Source organism: Schistocerca americana, chromosome 1, assembly GCF_021461395.2.
Source record: "Schistocerca americana isolate TAMUIC-IGC-003095 chromosome 1, iqSchAmer2.1, whole genome shotgun sequence".
Taxonomy (NCBI): Eukaryota; Metazoa; Arthropoda; class Insecta; order Orthoptera; family Acrididae; genus Schistocerca; species Schistocerca americana.
Genome location: NC_060119.1, coordinates 1,220,220,831 through 1,220,243,252, shown reverse-complemented (window position 1 = coordinate 1,220,243,252; position 22,422 = coordinate 1,220,220,831). Strand labels below are relative to the sequence as shown.

At 38.0% G+C, this 22,422-nt stretch overlaps 1 protein-coding gene across 1 annotated transcript in view; it reads left to right on the top strand.

The window, feature by feature from the left end:
- The window catches only part of LOC124552876 (lachesin-like), a 333,701-nt gene that overhangs the window by 218,463 nt on the left and 92,816 nt on the right, over positions 1-22,422 (top strand). Inside the window, exon 5 of the mRNA XM_047130152.1 lies at positions 2,583-2,867. Coding sequence (XP_046986108.1) covers positions 2,583-2,867 — 285 coding nt within the window. The remainder of the gene's footprint in view (positions 1-2,582; positions 2,868-22,422) is intronic.

The window sequence follows — 22,422 nt, the reverse complement described above, 5'->3', positions numbered from 1 at the left end:
CTTAAACCTAACTAACCTAAGGACATCACACACATCCATGCCCGAGGTAACATTCGAACCTGCGACCGTAGCAGTCCCGTGGTTCCGGACTGCAGCGCCTAGAACCGCACGGCCACCGCGGCCGGCAGACAAGAAGAGAATAGAAGCTTTCGAAATGTGGTGCTACAAAAGAATGCTGAAGATTAGATGGGTAGATCACATAACTAATGAGGAGGTATTGAATAGAACTGGGGAGAAGAGAAATTTGTGGCACAACTTGACTAGAAGAAGGGATCGGTTGGTAGGACATATTCTGAGGCATCAAGGGATCACCAATTTAGTATTGGAGGGCAGCGTGGAGGGCAAAAATCGTAGAGGGAGACCAAGAGATGAATACACTAAGCAGATTCAGAATGATGTAGGTTGCAGTAGGTACTGGGAGATGATGAAGCTTGCACAGGATAGAGTAGCATGGAGAGCTGCATCAAACCAGTCTCTGGACTGAAGACCACAACAACAACAACAGCAACAAAGATATCGCCTTATTTTCAAAGACGCGTCTATAGGTAACGTGATACTCCTAGTGTCTCAAATGTGATTAGTATCTTATATATAGACATAGTCCTTTATTATGAACATCTATGAGGTATACGGATGTTAAAATATGTAATGAACAAGAAAAGTATAAAAGTATTTTATTTGCAACATTGCAAATCTTTTAAATGTGCCTGTCTCCAATTTGATGTATTTTCTTTAGCGTATGTAGCAATCTGCTTTTTCCTAAATTATTTATGTTCCTACCTGGAGTTTCCATTGTTGGTTATTTGCAATATAAATTATCCGACAATTGCAACTTACATTATATTCCGCAAGTAAGTTTTGTACAAACATTTTTTTGGTTGTAATTTTATCAGCGCCACACTTGCCAGTATATGGGTAACAGGAGTCCTGACTCTTACACTATGAATAAAACAGAGAGCAACATAACGATGGCAAACATATAAATGCCAGGTCTTTTTGGCAGAGTGCTTATTTTGTAATCATGGTACTCTACAGCATGCAATACTTTCAGGAACTACACCGTATTATTTCAAGGAACATCTATCAGCTGCGTTAAAAATTTTATTGTTCTTCAAGTTTCGACGTTTGCTCATCATCCTCGAAATTGGTAGAGAACTGAATGCAATCGAAATTGGCAGAGAATTGAATGCAATAGACGGTTACAAGATTATATGCAACAAACTTATGTAGAGAACATTGAAACCAAGTAAATACTACATGGAACTAACAAATAAGGTCGTCTGTGCGATATGGATTTTCGTTACATAACAGATCGCTAGTATTCATTGTCTGAAGGTATCGCGCAGTGATGGCCATGCACAAAACCTGTCGAACACCTAAGTTTTTAACGCAGCTGGGTGGCAGTCCTCGAAGCAATCACGTCGTTCCTTGGATTCATTACCTTTTTTGCTTTTTTATTTTCATTGCATTTCATAGTGAAATTCGTTATCTCCAAACAACTTCTGAAGCATCACTCATGACTATAAGCTCCTCATTGACACGTATCAAGAGGAATTGTGGTCCAAAATCATATCCCTGTGACGGTTACACTCCAATTCGAACTCTACTACTTATGGAAGAGCTTGCTTGTTTTCACATAACAGAATCTAGAAGTCAGTAAAACAACGAATTAATGTACAGAAGTTATATATCATCTACCTGGTACGAATTTTGATTACATACTGACCTGCTAGGGTGCATGCACTTCGTGTGCTGGTGACATAGTACAGTCATGTGCCAAGCCCGAAGCTGGCCGAACAAATCAGCTGAGAGGTGTCTGTCTAGGAGTAAGATGTCATTCCTGGGATTCATTTCTTATTTGGCAGGTCATTTACGATATATTTTGTAGTGAAACTTCTGCTTTCTTCAAAGAAATTTTGTCTCATCTGCCATCTTCATGTACCACTTATTAACCGTTTCATACCTGAATTTTTTTTTTAGGAAAGAAAAGTTTTCTTTGTGTGGTAATGATTCTAGGTGATGATTAAATGATTTTAGATGCAAGATTTATACAAAAATATATGCTCATTTTCAAAATATACTTTGTACACTTGACTTCATTTTATCAAATAAAATAACTAATTACGGCATACTCTCTGTTGTAGTAAATAGTAAAAATATCATTTGAAAATTATCATGCAAAATAACAATAAACAATACGCAATAATACTGTAGAATATAGCGAATCAACCCCATGCATGTATACTGGTGATCACGTGCTGCTGCGTACTGCTACATTTACTTGCTGATATTTTCATAGTGATGCCCAGCATTTGGCAGCACTTGCATACGACGAAATGATTAAAAGGTCACAAATGTGTACCTCAGGTTTCGTTTGGCGAAAAATACATTTGTTGTAGCTAAGACACAGTAAAAGTTAATTCACACATTTGTAGCCAAAGGATATGAAAGGGTTCATATGAATCCAGAGCTGGTTGGGCCATGAATGGAACCCTGTGGTAACTGTCCAATTCGCAGCTCAATATTCGTATTTATATTTCAATTATATGCCATGTATTTATGGAATAGGCCACCTGTTGCAGTCTCCCCAATGATCTGGGTGCCGAACCAGCTGGTGGGCGCGCCGTCTGGTACAGACGTGATCATCGACTGCCACACAGAGGCGTACCCGCGCGCCATCAGCTACTGGGTCTACAACAACGTGATGCTGCTGCCCACCAGCAAGTACCACACCGACATCCAGGAGACGTCGTACCGCTCGCACATGAGGCTTACCATCCGGGGCCTCACCGCCAACGACTTCGGCAACTACCGCTGCATCTCCAAGAACTCGCTGGGCGAAACGGAGGGTTCCATCAGGCTCTATGGTGAGTTCGTCTGCTGGATCAATCCCCTGTGGAAAGAACGTAAAGTGTGTCTTCTTTTCTATCCAACGTGATTGTTAATTGACACTCTCCTTTGTCGAAGTACCGTGGATGTCAATGTAAATGACTGGTCCCCTGATATGTTTTTCGTGTAGTGAGATGCAGAAGTTTACTTTTGCTGTGATTGCTAAATACGAATTATGGCTACAGGTTTCATAACACTCGAATTTGAACGTCAGTTCTTTGTTTAAATATCAGGTTGATTCGCAACTGATGCAACCCTAGTATAGTATGTGGCTAATTTGGTCTTTAGGCTACTGGCTGATCACACAAGGCTGGCCGACCATCTCCTGTATCAATCGAAGCTCAATTTTTATCAGTATTTCAGGGCCCCTACACTCAGTGGTATATCACTTACGTGACAATAACGAATCTCTGCCACTTTTAACCATCATTTTTTTAAGTCACCAATCTTTAATTTATTTTGAAACTCTAATTCCAGATTTGTATTATATTTTTCTTTTCACAGCTGCTTCCCCTAATATCCGTCTTCAGCACTTTTGTATTTCTGTCTGTGCTCTCCTGGCCGCCACAGCAGAGGTCCCACCTTCTCCAGCAGAGGACCATCCACTCATTTTTTTCTTCGCCAACTCCTTTAGTGCTAGGAAAACAAGCGCCATTTTTAATATCAAATTTGTGATCCAAGAAACAATCCATAATGCTATCTGCCCATGATTTGGTAAACTTATTCAAGAGTAGGGATCGCTTACATTGCATAACGGAAGGAAATGGGGGATTGAATGAAAATCGAAATGAGTTTAAGATCACAGTTATAAGGGGCAGTCAAATGACACCAGATAGATGGAAAAAAGTAAGTACAGTGTTCAATATACCAAACGTAATCGCTTTAACTGTTATTTCCCTGTGCGAGAAACGCCTACAGAACCATGAACTGTACCCAGGCGTCCACCTCTTCATCCTAAAGAAATCGACAGCAACTAATGTCTTTCTTCAGGGCTCCAAAAAATATGGAGATGGGATAGGGAGAGGTCGGGAGTGTATGGAGAATGTGTAAGGGCTTTCTACTGAAACCTGTACAGCTTGCTCGAAACAATCCGGTTAATATGTGGCAAGATAGCCCGTATGCTTTCCGAAAACTTCCGGTTTTTTCATGTGTCCTTAACTCTTTAGTTCTGTGTTTATATATTTCCCAATCACCTTTCTATAAACTACTTACTGGCTCACTCCATGACCAAGCAACGTTGGCTGCCCTGTCCCCAAGAAGCATGATCAATAAAATATAAAAGTCCAATAAGTTGCGGATACACTTGTTGTTGTTATGGTCTTCAGTCCAGAGACTGCTTTGATGTAGCTCTCCATGCTACTCTATCTGCAAGCTTCTTCACCTCTCAGTACCTACTGCAACCTACATTCTTCTGAATTTGTTTAGTGTATTCATCTTAGGTCTCCTTCCACGATTTTTACCCTCCACGCTACCCTCCAATACTAAATTGGTGATCCTTTGATGAATCAGAATATGTCCTACCAACCGATCCCTTCTTCTAGTCAAGTTGTGCCACAAATTTCTCTTCTCCCCAATTCTATTCAATACCTCCTCATTAGTTACGCGATCTACCCATCTAATCTTCAGCATTCTTCTGTAACACCACATTTCTAAAGCTTCTATTCTCTTCTTGTCTAAACTATTTATCATCCACGTTTCACTTCCATACATGGCTACACGCCATACAAATACTTTCAGAAACAACTTCCTGACACTTAAATATATACTCGATGTTAACAAATTTCTCTTCTTCAGAAACGCTTTCCTTGCCATTGCCAGTCTACAATTTATATCCTGTCTACTTCGATCATCATGAGTTATTTTGCTCTCGAAATAGCAGAACCCATCTACTACATTAAGTGTCTCATTTCCTAATCTAATTCCTGCGATTTAATTCGACTACATTCCATTATCCTCGTTTTGCTGTTATTGATGTTCATCTTATATCCTCCTTTCAAGGCACTGTCCATTCCGTTCAGCTGCTCTTCCAGGTCCTTTACTGTCTCTGACAGAATTACAATGTCATCGGCGAACCTCAAAGTTTTTATTTCTTTTCCATGGATTTTAATTCTTACTCCGAATTTTTCTTTTGTTTCCTTTACTGATTGCCCAATATACAGATTGAATAACATCGGGGTTAGGCTACAACCCCGTCTCACTCCCTTCCCAACCACTCCTTCCCTTTCATGCCCCTCGACTCTTATAACTGTCAACTGGTTTCTGTACAAATTGTAAATAGCCTTTCGCTCCCTGTATTTTACTCCTGCCACCTTCAGAATTTGAAAGAGAGTATTCCAATCAACATTGTCAAAAGCTGCAAATGCTAGATTTTTAGGTTTGCCTTTCCTTAATCTATTCTCTAAGATAAGTCGTAGGGTCTGTATTGCCTCACGTGTTCCAACATTTCTACGGAATTCCAACTGATCTTCCCCGAGGTCGGCTTCTACCAGTTTTTCCATCCGTCTGTAAAGAATTCGTGTTAGTATTTTGCAGCCGTGGCTTATTAAACAGATAGTTCGGTAATGTTCACATCTTGAGCACCTGCTTTCTTTGGGATTGGAATTTTTACATTCTTCTTTAAGTCTGAGGGTATTTTGCCTGTCTCATACGTCTTGCTCCCCAGATGGTAGAGTTTTTTCAGGGCTGGCTCTTTCAAGGCTATCAGTAGATCTAATGGAATGTTGTCTACTCCCGGGGCCTTGTTCCGACTTAGGCCTTTCAGTGCTCTATCAAACTCTTCACGCAGTACCATATCTTCCATTTCATCTTCTTCTACCTCCTCCTCAATTTCCATGATATTGTCCTCCAGAACATCGCCCTTGTATACACCCTTTATATACTCCTTCCTCCTTTCTGCTTTCCCATATTTGCTTAAAACTGGACTACAAAAGTTTTGGAAACAATGACTGTGCGTCACAAATAAATCTGGAGTATTAAACATAATGTTTGTGTTGGCCTTAAAATATTTTGGTTGACATAAATTTCTTTGCGAATAAGTATCCTACATTTACAAAATTTTGGTATCAGAATTTTAGAGATTTTGGGGATCTGAATAGTTCGGCTGACTCCACTATCTGTCAGTCTCTTTTTCCATAACGTATTACGCGCATGCAGAAACGCAAATATCTTACTCACGTGCGGCATCTACGCATCTACAGACATTCAAAAAATACTGAGAGAGCGCGAGTGTACCATACATCCCCAGAGATTATCACAAGAATGGTGCAGAGAGAGACTGTTGGTGAAATAACCTGACACAACCGTGTGGAATTTGAAGCTACGGAAAAGCGTTTGGAATGCTATCATTGAACGAGCGCTCGTGAGGTGTCTCACTTCACTTTGTTACCAGACACTCGCTGTTTATTGCTTACAGTTTTTCTGTTTTTCTTATATGGAATTTATGGGCATTGCTCCATTCTGCTCTGGTCTGATGTAGCAACATTGTTTCCATATTCCAAATAAAACACATCTGTTCTTTACTGAGACACACGCCTATGAACACCGGGCTATCTAGATTGTTTGGTAACCGGTGCTGGGTGAGTTCATTTACCTCCTTTGTCCTAAATACTCTGCTTCGCGTGTGTATCATGGTTTCTTTCTGCTGCATGGTCGGTTTTCATCGCTTCAGGATTTTTATGTTCATTCTGACGTTTGTGCTTTTCGCTTCAGCTGCTTTCTTCCACGGTTTTAAATTTGACTAAGGTGATTGCCGCCATGGTTTTTAATGCCGACAAACGCGGCTTCCGCTCCCTTTTTAAGGTAAATTTGCATATTCGCACCATAGCTTATTCTGCCACTTAATGGTATAGGTAGGTCTGAGAGACAAACTTTTATGTAATAATTACTTTTTAATGTTTTGCAGTTAATCTGATGATGCGGTAAGAGCGTAAAACGCTTTAGTAGTCAACAAATGTTTCAACGCAGACTGTCTTTTTTGGAATTGACGGGGAGTTTATTCAGACACAAAGCGCGCGCGCGCCCGCATACACACACACACACACACACACACACACACACACACAAACACACACAGTTCGTCGGGACAACGAGCAACAATGCCCAGAAACGAAATAAGACAGAAATAAAATAAAACAATTCCAGTCTCCCAGACCTACCAAAGTTTCCGGGAGTTATTCCTTGCTCATAATGCGAATGTCGGTAGCGGAAAGATGCGCACTTGGTATGTACACATACCCAAATATCTCTGACGCACTTTCGACACTCAACTTTTTGTCCGGGATTAAATTAGAAATAATGCCCTTTACCCAGTTCTCCAAAACAGTAAGCTCTCACCTTTTTGTATTGGATTAAAGTAGAAATTGCGCTTCTCACGCGCTAATGTCCACGGTTTTCGTGAGATTTTCTTTGCACAGAAGATAAACAGTGAAATTAGAGATTCGCTCCCAAGTATACCTAAATGCGGCTTCCTTGTCTTTCTACCAGCTAGCCTGACGTTTGGCTGAAAAGTCCCAGACCGTACAATCGCTCTACTTAGCGAGTGTAAAGTAAGCCGACGAAAGCAGTTTATTGCTTCAGAAGATTGAAAATTTCTGAAGATAATGAATGTTGTGAAACATTCCAAGCAAAAATAAAATCAGTAAGATGCAGGTGTTGGTAAGGAGTGTCAGGATTTCCGCGAAATGATGTAAATGTAACAAAGATTTGAAGAAATTACAAACCGCAGTGTTTGAAATGTACTTGCGAGAAGCTATTAGGAGCTGCAGAATGAAGTATGAATCGATCATAACTGGCGATAACTGTCGCGAGTGATCATGTAGTAATTACCTCCAATGAGGCAGGTACAAGCTGCATACTGCGAAAACTGATGAACAGTGTGCAGATATAAGGTTCAGAAACAGGAATATTGGTAAAAAATTGTCTGACTGAAACCAGGAAACTGCAGCGTAAAATAATATAAACAATATGAATGGAAAATAAGTACCGAATAGCTTTGCTGCAGATGATGAAATTAACAGCTCTGGTCTTTAAAAAGGCAAATAAAATAAAAATATGAAGCTGCTTTTGGTACATGAGATGAGAAACGAAAAAATTGTGACAAATTGTCAGATAAACACTGTGCTGGATACGGTCCATTGATGAACAACATCTGGCTTAAGCGGAAAACAGAAAACTGTCAACTCTCATGATGAATCTGATCTTGATCCTTAGATGTCCGACTAATGAAAAAAGATATAAAAAAATTAATACTCACAGAGAAATTATTGGGCCATTTATTACTTACGGAAGAAGTACATTCTACTTGACAACAGAGGAAAAGATTTATTACCACTGTAAATGGACAACGTTACATACGCTTTTCTGGTATGAGATGTGCATTTAATTAGGAAACAAGACAGAAATATTATAAACACAAAGGATGTGACCAGTAAAAATGACAGTGGTAAATATATGTTATGAAAATGTAGCTAGTTATCGAAAAGAACGAATTAGTATATTTCTAATAGGAACCCGTCCAAACTTCACACAGTTGGAAATAAGTACATACAACCGGACGATTTATCTGTCGGAGATGGTATAAATTATAAGGGGTGAGTCAGGAGGAAAGGTACATGCTTTGACAGGTGATACTACAGGTGATTGTGAACAAAAACTTCTCATAAACATATGCCCTTTTCTTAACCGTCTCCGGGTAAACCAATGAAAACAACTGGGAAGGGGAAAGGTGTAGGTGACGTTAAATTAAGATACTGTTAGTTTATGGTTAATTTAATTGTGTAATTCCTCACAGAAGATTTTCAAACAGTCCGCCGTCAATTTCAATGCCTGTCACTGCTGTTGTAGACAGGTGCTGTGTCACCGATCGGAGCTGAGGTTTGCTTTTCCTTACCTGGGCACAAGCATGTAAAATACGAGCGAGAAGTTCCTCTCTTGTATCCACTCCGCGCTCTTCAGCCACCTCCACAAACAGTAATGCAGTGGGGTAAGATCGAGTGACCTCGGTGACCAAGCAATGACTCCACGGCGACCGTTACAACGACCAGGATACGCTGTGTTGAGATACTGTGTCACTGGCCGTACGGAATGTATAGGAGCTCCGTCATGCTGAAACTACATACGAGCTCGTGTAGCCCAAGGGGTATCCTCCACGTATTCTGGTAACAGATTTTGAAGAAACTCAAGATACCGTGTCCTAGTAAGACAGTGATATAAAACAACTGGACCGTTGAGTTGGTCATGAATAAAACCTCACCACACGTTGACTGAGAAATGTCTTTGAAAATTCGTTTCCACAGTAGCGTGCACAATTGCATTTGCCCATACATGAGAGTTGCGCGTGTTGTTCATTCCGTTAAGGGTAAATGTTCACTCAACAGTGAACAGAATACGTGGAATTAATCGGTCATTGGCAATGATCTATCGACAGGATTGCTGCCGGGTGACAGCATCTCCTTCATGCAGACGTTGTACACTCGCCGATGAAAGGGATTAGGACCGTGCTCGTGAACTGTGCGTATCACTCGTGCATGTGGAATACCAAGTTAGGCAGTAGTTGTCCTAGAGCTAGTAGTAGGGTTGCGTTCCACTACCTGAAGAATGTTCTCATCTTCATTAAGAGTTTGTTGTAAGGGGCGTTCAGGGACAACATTTACCTTAGGAAGCGTACAACGCTCACCCAATCCGCGAAACACCGCCCTAAACACTCTGCTATCTGGCACTCTTCGATTCTGAAATCTTTGTTGGTATTCTCGCACAGCAACTCTGGAGTTTTCTTTAGACAAAACATTGACAACCACCTTGTCAACATACTCTGCATGTGTGAAAATCCCTGGTCTTTTCATGACATAAGACTGTATTCGTTGTTCACGTAACAACACTCTAGTACGGCGCACTACGACATGCACTGTCGGACTGAGACTTCAGGAAAACAACTACACCATGCACAATTGAACTGCGTACTGACACGGTTACTAAGGTCGACGCTACACGCTTCCCGTTACTAGTTGTTTTCATTAGTTCAGTCGGAAACGGTTAAGAAAAGAGCATATCTTCATTAGGAGTTTTTTGTTCAGATTCACCACTAGTATCACCCCTCAAAGCATGTACCTTTCCACCTGATCACCTTGTATACAGAAAGCTTCCTCTTTCTATTAATGAAAGCAGTAACAAAATTTCTACGGTATTTCCTGAGATTAGACTTCACACACAGAAAGAAAAACACTGCGAAGACCTTAATTTACAATATGTATACATACTGTTATAAAACAGAGTAAGTGTACGACCGCCGAAGACTAGAAAACAAAAATGACGAACAGATATGTCAAGCATAACAGGGATTTTAAGGATATTTACGGAGAGAGTAACTGATATGCAGTAATAGATTTAGTTAATGCGTTCTTGTACCTTGGGCAAATGGAAACAGTGACTGGACGGACAGGACGTAATTAAACTAAAGATAAAAACTACATTTTTGTCATTCTGCTAAGCTCAATAAATTTTCAAAACTTGTAACCTCCCCGCAAATTTTAAAAGTCAATAATAGTGAAATTGTAACCTCCCAGCAAGAATATGAAAGTCAGTGTTAACTGCAATGTTGTCTTCCCACAAAACTGCACAATAAAAATGAGCCAAGCATAACCTCCTTGCAAAATTAAAGAATAATAGTGGCCCAAATGTAAACTTCCCACAAAATTAAAGAATAATAATTGACCATTAAACCCACAATAATATTAATTAAATAATGATCTATGAACTGAATGGAACATCTCAACAGCAACAATTAAACCTGATAAATTTTATAAGGGCAGCGGCGCTGACCTTCGGCCCTGTGAAATAATTAAACCTGAACACAAAAACCAAAATTCTTACCTCAGTTAACTGCATCTATATCTGCTCTTATTTTTCGGCACAGCTCCGTGCAATGCTGGCCCATATTTAATTTTGATTCTTGGAGGGAATGCATAGGAAGTATTATTTAACTTGAAATGAATCTTTTTCTTTAAAACAGTTACTTTATAAAAAAATTATTGTTGGGGCAATTCTTGAACAAATTAATTACAATATATGTACATTATAGATGTGCGCAATGCTGCTTCATTACCTTCTTTAACAATATACCTCGTCCTGAACCGTGGCCAGAAATGCAAGGAGAGCACGCCGCCGACGAATGCCGACGCCCGCTCAGTACAACCGTCCACTCACTACAACTACTGCAGACTGACTACTACTGCAGACAGAGTGCAACTCGTAACTGAAGTCTCGCGCGGTCAAGCGCAGACTAGCAACGATAAATAACTCTCTGGTCAGAGATTCTGTCATGCCTCGCCATCGCTGGTAATGAATACATGTGTTTCATAATCCTCCACTGGGAGTCAAAAATTTGGCAGCGATGGTGAGTCATTTGGACTTGCCATGAGCAACAATTTTTTTCTTAACTGACTAACTTTACAATCACAAAATATACGTATATAGGTGTAGAACATGAAGTAAATATAGTGCACATGCACCGAGTATACAACATATCAGACAATGACAAAAAATATATATACAATGAGTACAGAACATATCAGCAAATCACAAAAAATGTATATACAAATCATATTGATAAATGACAAAAGTGCACACTCACTGAAGTAGTGAACATATCAGGAAATCACAAATGTATAGGCAACGAGGACAAATCATATTGAGAAATGACAAAAGTGCACACACACTAAAGTAGTGAACATATCAGGAAATCAGAAATGTATAGGCAACGAGTACAAATCATATTGAGAAATGACAAAAGTGCACACTCACTGAAGTTCAGTACAAAACACATTAACAAATGGCAGAAGTGCACACACACTGTAGTTCAGAACATATTAAGTAAATACAAAATGTATATACAATGAGTACAGAACATATTCACAAATGGCAAAAGTGCACATGCACTGTAGTTGAGACCAAATCACAAAAATGCATATGCAATGAGTAGAAATCATGTTTACAAATGACAAAAGTGCATATGCACTGTAGTTCAGAACATACTTGCAAATCACAAAAATGTATAGGCCATAAATACAAATCATGATAACAAAATGATTTTTTCTACTGTGTCACAAGAATTAGGATGGGAAAGGGAAGGATTGCGTCATGGTTGTAGCACTTTAGGTTGCACGCAGCTGCACTGAAAGTCCATATCTTTCTACAGAAGCACAACATCAAGTGAGACAATCTGAAGCTCTTTTCCTTGAAATATTAATCAGTGTAGCCAAGACACTGAAATGTCATAATAATATTCCATGCTATCATTTTGGTAGTACATTAGGTACAACAAACAGTGGGACCATAATAACATCTTCATCGCTCATGGTGGTGGACAGCGTGTTGTGTCAACACCACGTTCTTGTAAAGTAGACCAACGTAGAATTAGTGCAAAAAGCAAATATAGTGCTCCATGATCATGAGGATAGACAGGACAAATGGATATTGCAGTAATTTCTGGTAATTAGGTCAGAAGATGAATGACATTAAGTCACATAGTAGTCTTGATTGAGAATTACACTAGTAATGGGTGGCACTCATCGCCCAGTTACTGAAAATTTCTGTACCATGTATGTAGTATTACAGAATAATGTTCATAAAATTAACTGAATATAGTAATTATTGGCATCATGGGAATCTTATTAAAATAAACAGTGGGATTCATTGACCAGTTACAAAGCATCATTTTTTTGTATTATTAAGAAGTCATTATAGAAAATGAGTAAATTATTGGCATAGCATTTATACATAATTAGTCTAATTATAGTAATCACGGGCATCATAAGTAATCTTATTACAATAAACAGTGGCATTCATTAGCCAGTTACAAAAAATCAGAAGCCATCATTCAAAACATAACCTAATGAATGGCATAGTATTAACATAATTCACTTAATTACAGTAATTATTGGCATCATGGGTAATCTTATTACAATAAACAGTGGCATTAATTGGCCAGTCACAAAGCATCTTTTTTTGTATTATTAAGAAGTCATTATTGAAAATGAGTTAATTACTGGTATAGCATTTATACATAATTAATAATCATGGGCATCATAAGGAATCTTATTACAATAAACAGTGGCATTCATTGGCCAGTTACAAAGCATCTTTTTCTTGTATTATTAAGAAGTCATTACTGAAGTGACATACTATTCAGAGCTGATCAGTATTATTCAGAATTCTCTTATACTAGTAGCATTATTTGGGACTGGTAATTACTTTGTTTGCTTTTCAGTTATTGCTGCAAATGAAGATGTGTAACATCATTTGTCATGAGTCAGCTGTAGCAAAGTTATGAAACAAGGCAGTATACGTGATCACATTTATAAATGATAGACACAACTGGGTAAAAAAATGCAAGTACTAGTACAGGTTTAATAAGTAACAGCTTTAGTAAATATCATGAAAAGCTTCTCCTGGAAAAAATAAAAAATGGATTATTGAGCTGAAAGAAGAAACGCAAACTACGCTGAAAAGCAGTGAACTTCGAATTAACAGGTAGTGAAACGTGTATAAAAATATGTGTTCTCTAGCTGTCCTTTCCAAAACCTTCAGTCATCATACCATACGATATAAAACATACTGTCAAAACGAACTGCAACAAATACTTAAATAACTACATAGCATTTCTTAACTAACAGCAAATATATAAACTTCATCATCATTTTCATCTGCAAAGAAGAACTTCATTATCCATATCACCATAACTTCATTATTATCATCACCTGTAAAGAAAAACTTCATTATTCATAGTAGCATATTCTTCATCATTATTCATCACCACTCATTATCATCTGCAAAAAAAAAAAAAAAAATCATTTCATTATTCATTATACAACTATTCCTTATTTCTATCATATTTCATCACTAAATCTAAGATGTGAAGTTCTGTCTGACAGTTTGCATCAAACGCTTCGTATTCTGAAAGAAAAAATCAGTTAAGACTGCTATTCTACGATGTGTATAGTATATTCTTGTTAATTCTGATCCATTTACTCTTCATCACGAGGTATTGCATTCTCTTTCGTTCATTCCAAAGGTGAAATTCCCATTTCTGTTTAATTTATTTCGTTTACACGTTATTTCTTTCTGAAAATGATGAACAAAGATTAATGTCTTGGATCTAATTCATATACCCATTAGATAAAAACTGGTTTATAGTAACATAATTGAGCATACAGCATAGCATGACAGAAAAAACGTAATATGTCATAAACAATGACAGTGTTCAGAAGCAAAAATGTACACAGAATATCACAAAGCAGCAGCAATAAATGTAAAATAGTCACGATGTTGAGATATCATAGGGCAAAAATGTCAAAGTCAACTGGTGTGTGTTATATCTTAACTATTTCATAGTACATACGAACAAAACAGGAAAACGATCATACATACATAAAAAAAGGAAAATGTGCACGGTCTGATGTGTAACGACAAGAAAAGCGACCTGCTAATCTTACCTTGCCGGGCACTTGCCAAGAAAAAATATGATAATCATCAGTAAGTAGTCACATAAATATAATTGCATAAGTGGTCATAAAATGTGTAAGTTCAGCTGGTAAAATAGGCACGGTCTGATGTGAAACGACAAGAAAAGTGACCTGCTAACCTTACGTTGCCGGGCACTTGCCAAGAAAAAATTGCGATAATCATCAGTAAGTAGGCACATAAATATAATTGCATAAGTTGTCATAAAAAAAAATTAGGAAATGGCATTACAGTGTGATAAAATATAAAGTATTTTCATTCAATAAAAGGTTTGACGTTCGACACGTGGTGGTTTCCTTTCGATTTTCTGGTTCTCAAAGTTTCGACGTGTACTACATTGGGGTGAGGAATGCTGCGAATCCGATATGGACCTGCGTATAGAAGTTCAAATTTACTGCACCTACCTTTTATTTTGTTGGATAAATAGTGTGTACGTACTAATATCTTCTGTCCAACGTGAAAGTCACGGCGTGTACAAACCTGTTTTAGATGTCTTCTCCGGCGCTCTGCGGCACGTTTGATGCTGTTCAGCGCAATGTCAATTTCTTCATGGTGTCGTAGTCGACGAGATGTAGGAAAGTTTACTAATTCCGTAATTTTGATAGGTGGTTCAACATTTTTCAATATAACAGACGGAGATAGCATAGTGGATTCTTTCGGTATGGAATTAATTACATCCTGGAATGAGAGTATGTGTGTGTCCCAATCAATATGTTTTTTATGGCAGTAAATTCTAAACAGTTTACCAATTTCTTTCATTAATCGTTCACAAGGGTTCGAAGAAGCGTGGTACCTGGATATATATATCGGAGAAATGTTTCTTGTTCGTAACATATGTGTCCATATAATAGATCGAAACTGTGATCCATTATCAGAAATTACTTTCAACACATGCCCTACATGAAATAGAAAATGTTTTACAAATGCTTTCAAAACAGTTTTAGCAGTAGCTTTGCGTAATGGAGTGAATGTAACAAATTTTGAAGTGAGTTCAACAGCGACAAAGATGTAGCAAAAACCTCTATTAGTTCTGGGAATCGGACCAAAAATGTCCACAGCGGCCATATGTCTCAATTTAACAGGTACAATGGGATGTAATGGAGGAATATGTGAAGTCGTATCTGATTTAGCTTTCTGGCAGATTTTACATGACGCTAAAACTCATCGTATACGTTTCTCCATATTCGTAAAATAACAGTTCTGTCTCAGTATAAGAAAACATTTTCTGGCTCCGTAATGTGCGTAACTTAAATGAGTATACCAGATTAATTTGTTAACAAGCTCGTAAGGAATGCATAATAACCAATTGTAGCTGTCAGGATGAGAGCGGCGAAACAGAATGTCATTGCGTACAGTGTAACGGTTCCTAATCGTAACATTATTCCTATCTTGCCAGAGGTGTTTAATCTCTTTCCACACGTTGTCTTTATTTTGCAATTTTGCTATGTCCTGTAATGACGGCGAAATAAAATTTTCAAATGCAACTTGTTGAATGTACATGACGCTGAAATTTGCTTTGCCGAAGTTGGTTGCGATGTCTTGCTGATTGTTGCTGAGAGAACGAGATAGTGCGTCTGCTACAACATTTTGTGTGCCGGGAATGTGAACTACTGTAAAATTAAATTCCTGCAAATAAAGTTTCCATTTGCTTAATCTGTCGTGTGTAAATTTTGCCGAAAGTAAAAATTCTATCGCTCTATGGTCTGTATAAACGGTAGTGTGTCTTCCATAAAGTAAATGCCGAAATCTCGTAAAAGCCCATACAACACATAATGTTTCAAGTTCAGTAACAGAATAATTACGTTCAGGAGGTGACAAAATGCGACTTGCAAATGCGATGTTTTTAATTACTGTGCAACCATCTTCTTCAATTTCCCGAAAAATATGTACGCCTAAAGTGGTGTTAGAACTGTCGGTGGCAATAGAAAAATTTCTGGTAAGATCTGGGTGCGATAAAAGTGGTGCATTCAACAAAGCATGTTTCAGGTTCATAAATTCAGAATGTGCTTGCCTATCCCAGGACCAAATAGTGTTTTTCCCTGTCAATTGGCATAATCTAGGGGTGTGTAAAGCAGAGTGATGAATCAATTTACGAGAAAAGTTAATTAAACCCAAAAGCTGCGTAGTTGTTTTTTTGTCGTAGGAACAGTAATGTCACGTAAAGCTTGAAGTTTTTCCGGATCAGGCGCAATGCCTTCTGCTAAAATTACATGCCCAAGAAATTTTATAGAAGTTTTGCCAAAATGCAATTTACTGAGATTAACTGTGAGTTCTTGTGCACGAAAAGTTTGTAACAGTTGTTCAAGAATCAGATTGTGTTCAGTCCAGTTAGCTTCTGCAATAAGAATGTCGTCTACGTACTTTGTAATTCTGTCTTTAAGTTCAGTCGGAAGTATTGTGTTCAAACCGCGAATAAAAGCTGCTGAAGAAATAGTTAAACCGAATGGTAATTTACAATATTGATAACAGTCACCAAAACAGAAAAATGCTGTGTACTTTCTGCAGTTCGGACGGAGCTCAATTTGCCAATATCCCGATTTCAGATCTAATGTAGAATAAATAGCAGTACCATGAAATTTCTGTAGTAGTTCTTCTAGTGTCTGTGGTCGATCTGTTTCATTAATAATAATGTCATTGATGTGACGCGAATCAAGTACGAGGCGGAGTGAACCATCTTTTTTCTTAACAATATGGAGCGTGTTTATGTACGGACTAACTGCCGGTTCAATGATTCCCTGGTCAAGCATATCTTGCAATTCTTTCTTAACTTGCTCTCTATGAATATACGGAATAGGATAATGTTTGGCTTTAAATGTGTCGTGCTGTTTAACCTGAAATTCATACATAAAACCGGACATAGTACCAGGAATGTTGTCGAAAACTGGAGCTTGCTGTAAAAGAATGTTGTGTAGTTGCGTGCGTTCGTCGTTTGGATTTGCACTGCTCTGTTTAACTTTATCAGAAATCATCTGCATAACGTCGTAGTCAGCTTCGTCTCGAGTATTATAGTTGTGTACGTACGTATCTGTGAACAATGTGGAATTACAGTCTATGGTAAGTGATCCGGAAATGACCTCTGTGCGATTAATTGTTTGTTCTTCCTCAGATAATGAGTGCTGAAATTCTAAAGCCAGTTGTACATTTTCATCCTTTAACATTAAATAGGAATTTTGAAAATCAGTAACCACGTCGTGTTGTACCAGAAAATTTGTACCTAAAATAATGTCTGTTGTCAATAAAGGAACAATCCAAAAGTTTGAGTGAAATGTATGACCTGCAATACAAAATGATAAATGTGTCTGTAATTTTACATCTACTCCTTTACTCGATACTGCTCCTTTTACTTTTGTTTTACCTAATGGTAACGTTGGATTGGTATTCTCTTTGTTACACTCGTTGAAAGTTTCTTCATTAATAACTGACATAGGTGATACAGAATCGATTACTGCTGAAAATTTCCGTGATCCAATTTTAATTTCGATGACAGAATGTGAAATGGTTTTCTGGACAACTGGTCTTTCCTGCAAAAGAGTGTCTCTGATGTCGTCAAAAGTAATAACATTTTCGTGAACAACATTCTGCGTGTCTAAAGTAGTGCTTGTGTTACTGGAAGATGCGACCTGTACAGTATCTAGTCAAATTCTATCTGACGTGTTATTATTTTCGGGAAGATTCTGTGGCATTTCCACTATTTGAACTGTTCTGTTATTTCTTCCAGACGTATTACGTTCTGGATGATGTCTACTATCTGGTTCATTCATGAGAATATGTTCCTGTGGTGATTTTGCTGTTCGTAAGATCGACTGTTATTAAATGTACGTTGAAAATTGTGCTCATCATTTTTACGTCTGTCGTGATAGTCATTTCTATACGGCGCATTGCGATAGGAATTTAAATAGTGTCTTTTCTGTACGTACTGACTCCCTTGTTGCTGTGTGTTACTATTTGTTGGAGCTGACGCTATACGTGCACGCGGCGAAACATTAAAGCCTGGCTGACCTTGCACACTGCATTGCTGGTTAGGTATGCTAACCGGCTGGCTTTGGTGCTGTTGCGGAGAAAAACGTCTATTGTTACTAAAATGTGGTTCTTCTTGCTGATAATTTCGACGATACTGATAATTAAAATTTTGCCTGTTATTAAAATTCTGTTGGTTGTCGTTCCTAAAGCGTCTGTTACCTTTGCTATTGAAATTACGTGGCTGATCGTAATTGCTGTAAGTTTGTTGGCTCTGGTTACTATATGAAAAATTTTTGTTTACGAAAGAATAATCTGATTGCTGCACTTCCAAAATCTGTAACAGATCTCTAAATGCCGAAACATTTTCCTTATGCTGTCCTATTAAAAGTGACACTCTTAATGACCGTGTAATTTAGAGATACATAATTGTATAAGTGCAGATTCACTGTATGGTTCACTTAAGTACTGATTTTGTTGAACCATGTGCTCAAAAAATTGCGTGACGCTGGGAAAATTTGAGCTCTCATAATTCGGTAAACTAATTAGTTGATCTTTAATTCCGCGCTGTGTCGTCTTCGACCAATACGCTGACAGAAAAGCATTCTGAAATTCTTCTACTGAATAACATTGTCTCGCGATCGGTCTCATACGAGTTGCCGGTTCGCCTTCCAAAAAACTACAAATAAATTCAAGTTTATGTGTTACAGGCCAAGTCGGTGGAAAAGCAAAGCTGAATTGTCGTATCCAATCTAGAGGGTGAATCTGTGTTCTGTCATTTTTAAATACTTTAAATTTTCTTACCGATAGAAAATGTTTGTAATCAAAATTATCGTCTCTGTATGACGGAACAGGTTCAGGATTGTATGGGAATCTATTTGTCTGTGACTGTTCGGAATCTAAGTCGCGTACCCTCTGTAAATTACCCAAATTATACACGCTGCGTGAATCTGACAAATGTTCGCAAAGTGGCGTCTGCTGTGACGTGTTATTAACTGAAATATTTTTTATCTCTGTTACCTCTTGCTGTAAACTTGACAATTTTCTACGTAATGTGTTATTAGACGAATCTATCTCATTGATTGTCTGCTGTAGATTTTGAAATTCAGGTGTTTGCTTAACAAAATCGGTGCAGTATCATCTGATTTGCTGTCATTATTACTTTCGATAACCTCAATACGACTGGCCAATTCATCATATTTTTCAGTCAGTATTTTTACCTTACCATCGGTTTAGTGTCAGAAGCATTAATCTGTTTTTGTATTTTACGTGTGGTTTCGCTCAATTTTTTAACATCTGCTTTAATGACATCGGAATCATGTATTAGTTCTAATTGCTCGAGTCTGTCTGTCACTGTTTGAAAGTCTGTTGTGTGTGTGTCTGTTTTCGATTTAAGATCGGAAATTTCATCACGTACCTCTCTGTTCAACTGCTTGATGGTATTAATTTCGTCAGACACTGTAGCAATATTGTTGTCTACGTATTTTTTTGCTTTAAGAACAATTTACGTTTGCCTTCTTGTCTCTGTGCTGTGATTGTTTCCATGACTTGTCGTTTTACTTTATTCTGTTCCTGTATAAATTTACGGAAACGCGTATCACTGTTTTGTAGGTGGTGATTAAAACGTTCGTCAATTTGAGTGTTCTGTTGCTCAAATTTCGCGTCTATCTTTGCATCCATTGTGCGCGAAAGTTCTGCTGTCATTAACTTAAACTCGTCGCGTAATTGTGTTGCCTTCTCAGAGCATTGTTTACCGACTGCACTAATTTCGTCTCTAAGTGTTTCTGTTGTAGCTGTTTGCATATCTCTTAATTCTTGCGCAACAGATCTAATTTCTTCGCTACTTTTCCTAGCACAAGCCTCAATTTCCTCTCGTAATTGTACCTTAGTATCATGACATTGCGCGGCAACAGCTTTAACCTGTTCACTAAGCTGTCTGGAATTGTTGTCTAATTTTTCATTAAGGTTGTCTTGATTTTCATTAAGTTGTTTAATCTGTTCACTAATTTGTTTGTGATTGTTGTCTTGTCTTTCATTCTGCTGTTTGGAATTTTCATTAAGTTGTTTGAAATCTTCACTAAGTTGTTGTTTAAGATTTTCATTAAGTTATTTTTATTTTTTATCAAATTGTTGTAGCAATAGTGCCATAATTTGATCCAAGCCAACGTTACCTACTCTATTCTCTGTGCTGTTTCATGGCGTACCTGCAATTGTCACGTTTTGTGTGACCATTTGGTCATTCTGTAACTTCTAAAAGGGTTTGCCAATCGGATGTGCACTATCGGTCACTACACCGTAATTAAATAAATCTGTCGTATTCTGATTACACTGTTCATTTTCATTAGACAAATTTGTCTGTTCATTACTTAAATTTTGCAAACCGGTTGTGTTGAGCTGGGCAGCGCTCATTACAACAGAACGCCCCGCATCATCAATTGTCGTTAAATTAACAGAGGACACAATCTAATTCGTTTGTTCATCACTACGATCAAAATCAACATTAGTGGTCGGTAAGCACTGATTGTCAGTAAACGGAGGATTGTCATCATTACACTCCATGTCGCAAGTTGTTTGAATCGGTTATTTCACTCACTATACCTCGCGATGTACTATTAACAGTTTTTCGCGGCATTTTTCTCAAAACAAATTAATCACAAATGAAATAATCACAATGCAAAAAGCAACAAACACTATTACAACAAAGAGCAACAAATTGCCGATGATCTGTGAGAGAAAGTCACAAAATTAGTAAAAGCGTTGCGCCAAATGCTAATTATATTTAAATAAATAAGAGCAGATATATGACTAATTCTCAGAAGATTCTCAAAGAAATACGATCCTGGTCCGGATGTCGCCAAGTGTAACCTCCCGGCAAATTTTAAAAGTCAATAATAGTGAAACTGTAACCTCCCAGCAAGAATATGAAAGTCAATGTTAAGTGAAATGTTTTCTTCCCACAAAACTGCATAATAAAAATGAGCCAAGGATAACCTCCTTGCAAACTTAAAGAATAATAATGGCCCAAATGTAAACTTCCCACAAAATTAAAGAATAATAATTGACCATTAAACCCGCAATAATATTAATTACATAATGATCTATGAACTGAATGTAACATCTCAACAGCAATAATTAAACCTGATAAATTTTATAAGGGCAGCGGCGCTGACCTTCGGCCCTGTGAAATAATTAAACCTGAACACAAAAACCAAAATTCTTACCTCAGTAAACTGCGTCTATATCTGCTCTTATTTTTCGGCACAGCTCCGTGCAATGCTGGCCCATATTTAATTTTGATTCTTGGAGGGAATGCATAGGAAGTATTATTTAACTTGAAATGAATCTTTTTCTTTAAAACAGTTACTCCATAAAAAACTATTATTGGGGCAATTCTTGAAAAATTAATTACAATAAACATACATTATAGACTTGCGCAATGCTGCTTCATTACCTTCTATAACAATATACCTCGTCCCGAACCGTGACCAGAGATGCAAGGAGAGCACGCCGCCGACGCATGCCGACGCCCGCTCAGTACAACCGTCCACTCACTACTACTACTGCAGACTGACTGCTACTGCAGACAGAGTGCAACTCGCAACTGAACTCTCGCGCGGTCAAGCGCAGACTAGCAACGATTAATAACTCTCTGGTCAGAGATTCTGTCATGCCTCGCCATCGCTGGTAATGAACACATACGTGTTTCAAACTAAACTTAAGATATGATCTCTCAGGTTTTCTCTGCGCGATTGATTCATTGGGCCCTTCCGAGAGTTCCGCCGAGTTGTTGTTTCCATTGTATTCAAAATATTTCGAATACCGACCTAGCAATTTTCTTCGGGTGTTGTGAATTTTACTGTTTTGTGTACTCGGTATCCAGATTCACGCGAAATCTGGAGCAATTGAAGAACATGGACGGGTTGTGCACCAAAATATTGTGCGTAAAATGGAAACAAACACTCGGCAAAATACTCAGAATCACGATAATAAACTTACGATGTGTATCAAAAGGAAACTTTATAATCAGTGAGTCTGACCACCTTTCACAGATGGCAACAACAC